The sequence below is a fragment of the Sander vitreus genome, unplaced genomic scaffold (genome assembly GCF_031162955.1).
Source record: "Sander vitreus isolate 19-12246 unplaced genomic scaffold, sanVit1 ctg421_0, whole genome shotgun sequence".
In the NCBI taxonomy this organism is placed as follows: Eukaryota; Metazoa; Chordata; class Actinopteri; order Perciformes; family Percidae; genus Sander; species Sander vitreus.
Genome location: NW_027595541.1, coordinates 30,001 through 40,000, shown reverse-complemented (window position 1 = coordinate 40,000; position 10,000 = coordinate 30,001). Strand labels below are relative to the sequence as shown.

Genomic DNA, 10,000 nt, shown 5'->3' with positions numbered 1-10,000 from the left:
TGTGTGTGTGTCTCTTTGTGTGTGTGTGTGTCTCTTTGTGTGTGTGTGTGTGTGTGTGTCTCTTTGTGTGTGTGTGTGTGCGTCTTCCAGTCCCTTCCACTGAGGAGGCAAGGGAGAGACGCAAGGAAATCATCGGTGGAGAGGAGCCGAGCAGATGTTTTCATCTTCCGGTTCAGTGGAGGAGTGGAGGAGTCATCAAATAAGCAGCATGAGATGCAGCTAGAAGTGACCGTTACGTTAGTAACCTTTTAGCCACGGAAATAATTGGGATTAGGTTATTTTTCTGTAATAGAGCTCTACATACAACCCCACTTCTGAGTGGATCTGCGCTAAGGGCGCCTGGGTAACTCACCTGGCAAAGCGCGCGCCCCATGTACAGAGGCTCAGTCCTCACCACAGCGGCCGCAGGTTCATTTCCGACCTGCGGCCCTTTGCTGGGCATCATTCCCCCTCTCTCTACCCTTTCATGTCTGACGCTGTCCTAAAAAATCTTCAAAAGAAAAATAAATCTGAACTATCCTTTAATGTTTAGAAACTATAGTAATTAATCTAAACGGCTGTGCGTTGGTTCCGTTATGACGGTCACATTTTTTGGATTGGATGAAGCCAAAATCATCCTCACTTTGGCAAATCAGCCGAACTAAAACGAGCTTTTTTAGAAATCAAAATCCTAACAACCCATCATTTTGATAACTTTGATAACGGGGGCAACAGGAGGCTTAAATGTGGGTTGTAGTGTGAAGAAGCCTTGGGGGGGGGGGGGGGAGGGGAAGGGGGGGACGACTACTGGGAGAGAGTTACTGGGATCATACCACAGACTAGACTGTGTGTGTGTGTGTGTGTGTGTGTGTGTGTGTGTGTGTGTGTGTCTCTGTGTAAGTGTGTGTGTGTGTTGTACCACAGGCTGGGAGATCAGGCTCCAAAGCTCCACTAAAACCAGTTCAGTGTGTGTGTGTGTGTGTTTGTCTTGGTGTGTGTGTGTGTGTGTGTAAGTGTGTGTGTGTGTGTGTGTGTGTTGTACCACAGGCTGGGAGATCAGGCTCCAAAGCTCCACTAAAACCAGTTCAGTGTGTGTGTGTGTGTGTGTTTGTCTTGGTGTGTGTGTGTGTGTGTGTGTCTGTCTTGGTGTGTGTGTGTGTGTTTGTCTTGGTGTGTGTGTGTGTGTTTGTCTTGGTGTGTGTCTGTCTGTGTATGTGTGGGTGTGTCGGTGTGTGTATGTGTCTGTTTGTCTGTGTGTGTGTGTGTGTCTCTGTGTGTCTTTCTGTGTGTGTGTGTGTGTGTGTGTCTGTATGTCTTTCTGTGTGTGTGTGTGTGTGTATGTCTTTCTGTGTGTGTGTGTGTGTGTGTGTGTGTGTGTGTGTGTGTGTGTGTGTGTGTGTGTGTCTGTGTGTGTGTGTGTGTGTGTGTGTGTGTGTGTGTGTGTGTGTGTGTGCGTGTGTACTAAATGTAAGACCGTGTGCTTCTGAACCAAGTTTTTGGGGTTTTATCGACAGCTTTGGAGCCCGAGTTCGCCGTCATGCTCGCCGTGACCTGAGTGATGTCACAAGAAGGGGGAGGGGTTTCGGGGCCAACCTTGGACAACCTGTGAACCACCTCGCTGTTGCCCTTGCCGACGGCGTTGGAGAGAAGGCCGCACAGACGGCCGCGATCTGAGAGCAGCTGCAGCCGGACGCATGCAGAGGAGAAGAAGAGGGGGGGGGGTCTGTATGAAACTAGAAGACTAGGAACCCGTTGGTACCGACAAAGCCCGTCTACGGAAAGCCGTTCCACTCCCTAACCTATCAGCTGTGTTGTATTAACAGAGAGTCTAACCTGTCAGCTGTGTTGTATTAACAGAGAGTCTAACCTGTCAGCTGTGTTGTATTAACAGAGAGTCTAACCTGTCAGCTGTGTTGTATTAACAGAGAGAGACTAACCTGTCAGCTGTGTTGTATTAACAGAGAGAGTCTAACCTGTCAGCTGTGCTGTATTAACAGGGAGAGTCTAACCTGTCAGCTGTGTTGTATTAACAGAGAGAGTCTAACCTGTCAGCTGTGTTGCATTAACAGGGAGAGTCTAACCTGTCAGCTGTGTTGTATTAACAGAGAGTCTAACCTGTCAGCTGTGTTGTATTAACAGAGAGACTAACCTGTCAGCTGTGTTGTATTAACAGAGAGACTAACCTGTCAGCTGTGCTGTATTAACAGAGAGACTAACCTGTCAGCTGTGCTGTATTAACAGGGAGAGTCTAACCTGTCAGCTGTGCTGTATTAACAGAGAGAGTCTAACCTGTCAGCTGTGTTGTATTAACAGAGAGTCTAACCTGTCAGCTGTGTTGTATTAACAGGGAGAGTCTAACCTGTCAGCTGTGTTGTATTAACAGAGAGTCTAACCTGTCAGCTGTGTTGTATTAACAGAGAGTCTAACCTGTCAGCTGTGTTGTATTAACAGAGAGAGTCTAACCTGTCAGCTGTGTTGTATTAACAGAGAGATCTAACCTGTCAGCTGTGTTGTATTAACAGAGAGAGTCTAACCTGTCAGCTGTGTTGTATTAACAGAGAGAGTCTAACCTGTCAGCTGTGTTGTATTAACAGAGAGAGTCTAACCTGTCAGCTGTGTTGTATTAACAGAGAGTCTAGACTAACCTGTCAGCTGTGTTGTATTAACAGAGAGAGACTAACCTGTCAGCTGTGTTGTATTAACAGAGAGTCTAACCTGTCAGCTGTGTTGTATTAACAGAGAGAGACTAACCTGTCAGCTGTGTTGTATTAACAGAGAGTCTAACCTGTCAGCTGTGTTGTATTAACAGAGAGAGTCTAACCTGTCAGCTGTGTTGTCGATGCTTCGAGAGAACAAAGGAAGTGACTCAGAGCTTGCCGTAAAAAAATTTAAAAGGCTTTTTAGAACAAAAAAGCCTCTTTAAAATAATCTAACACCCAGCAGTGTGTATTTTCTTAGCCTCCCTTTCAAATGTAACATTCAGATTACTAGACAAAAAATGATATCCTGAGAAAAGTGGATGTTGAGGGGTACAGCTCCATAGAGTCCCATTCATTCTGCACTGGCCTGTGAGCGCCCCCTATATGGATCTCTGGTGGAACTGCAACCAGTTCAGAAGCAGGAAGTAACGAGAGAGGGGACCTTCTTCCCTTATTAGACATTCTTTGGTACCGACTATGGTAGGATCACTGGTTGGAAAGGGGGTTTAACGGACGGACAGACAGACGGACAGAGGGACAGACAGACAGAGGGACAGACATACATACAGAGGGATAGAGGGACAGACAGACAGAGGGACAGACATACAGACAGAGGGATAGAGGGACAGACAGGCAGACTGACAGACAGAGGGACAGACATACAGACAGAAGGATAGAGGGACAGGCAGACAGACAGACAGAGGGACAGACATACAGACAGAAGGATAGAGGGACAGGCAGACAGACAGAGGGACAGACAGACAGAGGGATAGAGGGACAGGCAGACAGACATTGACAGACAGAGAGGGATAGAGGAACAGGCAGACAAAGACAGACAGACAGACAGAGGGACAGACATACATACAGAGGGATAGAGGGACAGACAGACAGAGGGACAGACATACAGACAGAGGGATAGAGGGACAGGCAGACAGAGGGATAGACAGTTTACCTGCGTCCTGAGCTGAGCGCAGGTCCTGTGGGACTCATGCAGCTGTGTCTCCAGCTCTCTCAGCAGCTGTCTCTGGACAGACAGCTGCTCCTGCAGCCCGCCGTTCTTGGCCTGCAGCTCGGCCAGCGCTCGCTGGGAGTCGGCCGACTCCACCTCCACCGGCTGGCTCACATACTGAAGGACAGAAAGCCTCTCTGGTTACAGGCCGTCCCCACCGCTCAATGGAAGACATGTTTAACACCAGCTAGGACGAAACGTAACGCCAACTTCTCGGCCTTAACGGAACATCAGCGGGGAATTTAAACCAGAGAAGAATTTAACTTACTGTGTCTCTGTGTGTGTGTGTGTGTGTGTCTCTCTCTCTGTGTGTGTGTGTGTGTCTCTCTCTGTGTGTGTGTGTGTGTGTGTGTGTCTCTCTCTCTTTGTGTGTGTGTGTGTGTGTGTGTGTGTCTCTCTCTCTGTGTGTGTGTGTCTCTCTCTGTGTGTGTGTGTGTCTCTCTCTCTGTGTGTGTCTCTCTCTGTGTGTGTGTGTGTGTCTCTCTCTCTGTGTGTGTGTGTGTCTGTGTGTGTGTGTGTGTCACTGTGTCTCTCTCTCTTTGTGTGTGTGTGTGTGTGTCTCTCTGTGTGTGTGTGTGTGTGTGTGTCTCTGTGTGTGTGTGTGTGTGTATCACTGTGTGTGTCTATGTCTCTCTCTCTGTCTGTGTGTGTGTGTGTGTCTCTCTGTGTGTCTCTGTGTGTGTGTGTGTGTGTGTGTGTGTGTGTGTGTGTGTGTGAAAAATAAGTAAAGCTCTCTTTGTAATAAATATACCAAAACAATAGTTATCTGTCAGGTTTCTATAAAGGAAACTAGGTTACTCCTGGTCTAATGCACCCTGGATTACATTTCACCGGGTGTGTCTCTGACCGCCCGTCTCCTCACCTTGACTCTGGCGGGCGCCGCTGCCTGCCTGGCGAGCTCGTCCTCACACTGCTGCAGCCGGAGGGAGAGTTTCTGCTCGGCCTCGCCGTGCCGGCGCCGCGACTCCTCCAGCTGTCGCGTGGCGTCGTCCAGCTGTCGGCGGAGGCTCTCCGCCCGCGAGCTTTTCTCCAGCAGCTCTCGCTCCAGCTCAGCCAGCCGCCGCTCCCTCTGCCGGGCCTGGCCCTCCCAGCGGGACACCTCCCTCCGCAGGGACTCCGCATCCTGCCAGACACACTCAGGGCTCATGTCTCGGTATACGTCTGTGTGTACCTGACTCAATATCAACCTGTATATCCCTGTAATGTATATACTGTATATACAGTGGGGAGAACCAAGTATTTGATACACTGCCGATGTTGCAGGTTTTCCCACTTACAAAGCATGTAGAAGTCTTCAACTGTGAGAGACGGAATCCAGAAAATCAGAACTTAATATTTGGTACAGAAACCTTTGTTTGCAATTACAGAGATCACATGTTTCCTGTAGTTCTTGACCAGGTTTGCACACACTGCAGCAGGGATTTTGGCCCACTCCTCCATACAGACCTTCTCCAGATCCTTCAGGTTTTGGGGCTGTCGCTGGGCAATACGGACTTTCAGCTCCCTCCAAAGATTTTCTATGGGGTTCAGGTCTGGAGACTGGCTAGGCCACTCCAGGACCTTGAGATGCTTCTTATGGAGCCACTCCTTAGTTGCCCTGGCTGTGTTTCAGGTCGTTGTCATGCTGGAAGACCCAGCCACGACCCATCTTCAGTGCTCTTACTGAGGGAAGGAGGTTGTTGGCCAAGATCTCGCGATACATGGCCCCATCCATCCTCCCCTCACGGTGCAGTCGTCCTGTCACCTTCGCCAAAGAATGATGTTTCCACCTCCATGCTTCACGGTTGGGATGGTGTTCTTGGGGTTGTACTCATCCTTCTTCTTCCTCCAAACACGGCGAGTGGAGTTTAGACCAAAAAGCTCTATTTTTGTCTCATCAGACCACATGACCTTCTCCCATTCTTCCTCTGGATCATCCAGATGGTCATTGGCAAACTTCAGACGGGCCTGGACACGCGCTGGCTTGAGCAGGGGGACCTTGCGTGCGCTGCAGGATTTTAATCCATGGCGGCGTAGTGTGTTACTAATGGTTCTCTTTGAGACTGTGGTCCCAGCTCTCTTCAGGTCATTGACCAGGTCCTGCCGTGTAGTTCTGGGCTGATCCCTCACCTTCCTCATGATCATTGATGCCCCACGAGGTGAGATCTTGCATAGAGCCCCTTCTTCCATTTTCTAATAATTGCGCCAACAGTTGTTGCCTTCTCACCAAGCTGCTTGCCTGTTGTCCTGTAGCCCCTCCCAGCCTTGTGCAGGTCTACAATTGTATCCCTGATGTCCTTACACAGCTCTCTGGTCTTGGCCATCGTGGAGAGGGTGGAGTCTGTTTGAGTGTGTGGACAGGTGTCTTTTATACAGGTAATGAGTGGAGAACAGGAGGGCTTCTTAAAGAAAAACTAACAGGTCTGTGAGAGCCGGAATTCTTACTCGTTGGTAGGTGATCAAATACTTATGTCATGCAATAAAATGCTAATTAATTATTTAAAAATCATACAATGTGATTTTCTGGATCTTTTTTTTAGATCCCGTCTCTCACAGTTGAAGAGTACCTATGATAAACATTACAGACCTCTACATGCTTTGGAAGTAGGAAAAACTGCAAAAGCGGCAGTGTATGAAATGCTTGTTCTCCCCATTGTATGTGTACCTGGCTGTGAGGGTAGTGTGGACAGTAATAATAATACATTTACTTATGGGCGCCTTTCTTTACACTCAAGGACACCTTACATGTACAAATAATATAATATAAAAGATAAACAGATGACAGCAAAGAACAAGCAGAAATACAAGCAATAAACCAAAACAGACAAATATAGTAAAGTATATACTTCTCTGTATATATGTGTACCTGGTACATGTATATACTGTATGTATATGTGTATATGTATGTGTGTACCTGGCTGTGAGGGCAGCGGCTGCAGCTGTCTGCAGCAGCGTCAGAGCTCCTGCAGGACTTGAGCTCCTGCTTCAGACGCTGGTTCTCCACCACCAGCAGCTCCAGCTGCTTCTCCAGGTCTGTCGCCCCCTACAACACACACACACACACACACACACACACACACACACACACACACACACACACATATCTCTTAATACCTGTACATGTGTAATGTCAAAATGTGTACATTGGGTCATTTTTCCAGTATTAATCAACACGTTTGTCTTGTGTTTGACTTATTTCACAAATGATTTCTTTCTTACATCCCTGTATGCAGCTGTGTGTGCATGTGTGTGCATGTGTGTGCATGTGTGTGCATGTGTGTGCATGTGTGTGCGTGTGTGTGCGTGTTTTCCCAGGATTCCTCAGGAATGCGGTCCAGCAGGGTCTCACCAGTTCAGAGCGAAGTCTCTCCACCTCCCGAGTCTGATCCAACAGCTTCTCCTCCAGCTCCTCCACCTGCAAACATGAAAACATCACAGGGAATTAAAAAAGGACTCAACGCGGACACTGTGTTTCCCTAACGTGCACAGTCTTCTCATATTTTCGTGCCATTTTCTTGTACTTCACAGGGACACAAGTTCAGTGTTTTCCCTCGGTTTGTGGAAGACTTAGGTGCACGTATTCGACATGATGTTTAGGGGTCCTCCCTCAAGAAAATGTTACATTTTTCATTATCATATCCGTGTCTAAAACGCTGGAAAAGCTAGAGCAGATAAATAATACACAGAGTGGCTATATAAGCCCACTGGGGACCGACTACAATCATTAGATCTGAGAAAAGGCTTTCAGTTACATAAATCAGCTTTAGGTGCAGCACAAAACGTCTCGGCTGCTGCACCCAAATCTATGAAAAAAGGTAGGGAAAACCCTGCAAGTTTCGTTGTCCTTTTTAGTTTCCGACAGAGCGGTCGGACACGTTACTGAACGTGCAGATTCACGTCTCAAAATCTAAAGAAACCTGAACAATAGCAGCGGCTCAGACGGACAGATTTATTACTCAATCAAATCAAACCTGTCGTATCAGTGCGACAGCTCACAGAAAGTAACGTTCACACCCTCACATCTTTTGTTCAAAGAATCTCTGACTGCTCTGACTGTCCTGAAGGTCTCACAGAGATGTTTATTTATTATGTGTGATGAACCCGGGTTACAATGAGAAGAATCACGGGGAAAAATCGATCCAGCGTAGTATCGCGATATTTTCCGTAGGCAATACTGTACGAATACACAGACGCCAAGTATGGATCTATTATTATATGTGTGGTGGTCAGTCTGTCTGCTTGATAATCCCATTTAGCAGCGATACAATTGAAGTGAGATGAACAGACAGAGACATGTATCTTTTTAGATGAAACAGATGTTGAATACGTTTCATTTTGGGGACATCATTTGAAGTTGGGAAACGTTTGAAGTTGGAAAAAAAGGTCTTAATTGCAGAATATTGCAATATGTTTAAAATCGCAATAATATCGTATCGTGATGCAAGTGTCGTGATGATATCGTATCGTGATTCCCACCCCTAACACACACACAAACACACACACAGAGAGACACACACACACACACACACACACACACACACACACACAGAGAGACACACAGAGAGACACACACAGAGAGACACACACACACACACACACACACACACACACACACACACACACACAGAGAGACACACACAGAGAGACACACACAGAGACACAGAGACAGACGACACACACACACACACACACACACACAGAGAGACACACACACACACACGACACACACACACACACACACAGAGACACACACACACACACAGACACACACACAGAGAGTATACACACAGAGACACAGAGAGCAGAGACAGCACACACAGCAGAGACACAGAGACACGAGACACACACACACACACACACACACACAGAGACACAGAGAGACACACACAGAGACACAGAGAGAGAGACACACACACACACACACACACACACACACAGAGAGACACACACACACACACAGAGAGCATTGGCAGGCAGACACACGGAGACAGAGAGACACACACACACAGAGACACACGACACACACACAGAGACGAGACACACAGAGACAGAGAGACACACACACAGAGACACACACACACAAAGAGAGACACACACACACACACACACACACACAGACACACACAGACACACAGAGACACACACAGAGCACACATCATCAGACAGAGAGCACACACACACACACACACACACAGAGACACACACACACACACAGCAGACACACACAGAGACACAGAGAGACACACACACGAGACACACGACACAGCACACAGAGAGACACACACACACAGAGACACAGAGAGACACACACAGAGACACAGAGAGAGAGACACACACACACACACACACACACACACAGAGAGAGACACACACACACACACAGAGACACAGGGAGAGAGACACACACACACACAGAGACACACACACACACACACACACACACACACACACAGAGAGACACACACACACACACACACACACACACACACCTGGTCATAATAAGGCTTTATCTTCCGGTTGACTGAAGCCGCGTACGGAATCCGTAAAAGGATTCCTAACCAATTTATTTCGATACCAATTTTATAAAACCCATTTTAACAAAAAGACGACATTACAGCCCAAATCTGTTGCTATCTTTCATCGACACACACACCTACACACACACACACACACACACACACACACACACACTGTAGTTTCCTGTAGACGTACCTGTGTGCGCAGCCGTGTAACGAGCTGCTCTTCTTCTGGACAGCTGAGACGATCTGAAGGTTGTTCACCTGGCTGCAACGCCCTCACACCTACACACACACACAGTCAAGACACACACAAACACACACACACACAGACACACAGACACACACAGCACACACACACACACACACACATACACACACACACAGCAGACACATACACACACACACAGAGCACATACAGACACAGTCAAGACACACACACACAGTCAAGACACACACACACACACAGTCAAGACACACACACACAGTCAAGACACACACACACAGTCAAGACACACACACACACACAGTCAAGACACACACACACACACACAAGACACATACAGTCAAGACACAGACACACACAGTCAAGACACACACAAACACACAGAGACACACATACAAACACACACACAGTCAAGACACACACACACACAAACACACAGAGACACACAGTCAAGACACACACAAACACACAGAGACACACAGTCAAACACAGTCAAGACACACACACACACAGTCAAGACACACACACACAGTCAAGACACACACACACACACACACAGTCAAGACAGACACACAGTCAGACAGACACACAC

General features: G+C 47.6%; 1 protein-coding gene across 3 annotated transcripts in view; it reads right to left on the bottom strand.

Annotated features, from left to right (window-relative positions):
• kifc3 (kinesin family member C3) overlaps nt 1-10,000 on the bottom strand; it is a 47,137-nt gene that overhangs the window by 16,988 nt on the left and 20,149 nt on the right. For all 3 annotated transcript variants that reach the window (XM_078245232.1, XM_078245233.1, XM_078245234.1), the window contains 5 exons: nt 9,379-9,467; nt 7,016-7,081; nt 6,581-6,709; nt 4,550-4,810; nt 3,631-3,804 (listed from right to left, as the gene is read on the bottom strand). In XM_078245232.1, coding sequence (XP_078101358.1) covers nt 3,631-3,804; nt 4,550-4,810; nt 6,581-6,709; nt 7,016-7,081; nt 9,379-9,467 — 719 coding nt within the window. The remainder of the gene's footprint in view (nt 1-3,630; nt 3,805-4,549; nt 4,811-6,580; nt 6,710-7,015; nt 7,082-9,378; nt 9,468-10,000) is intronic.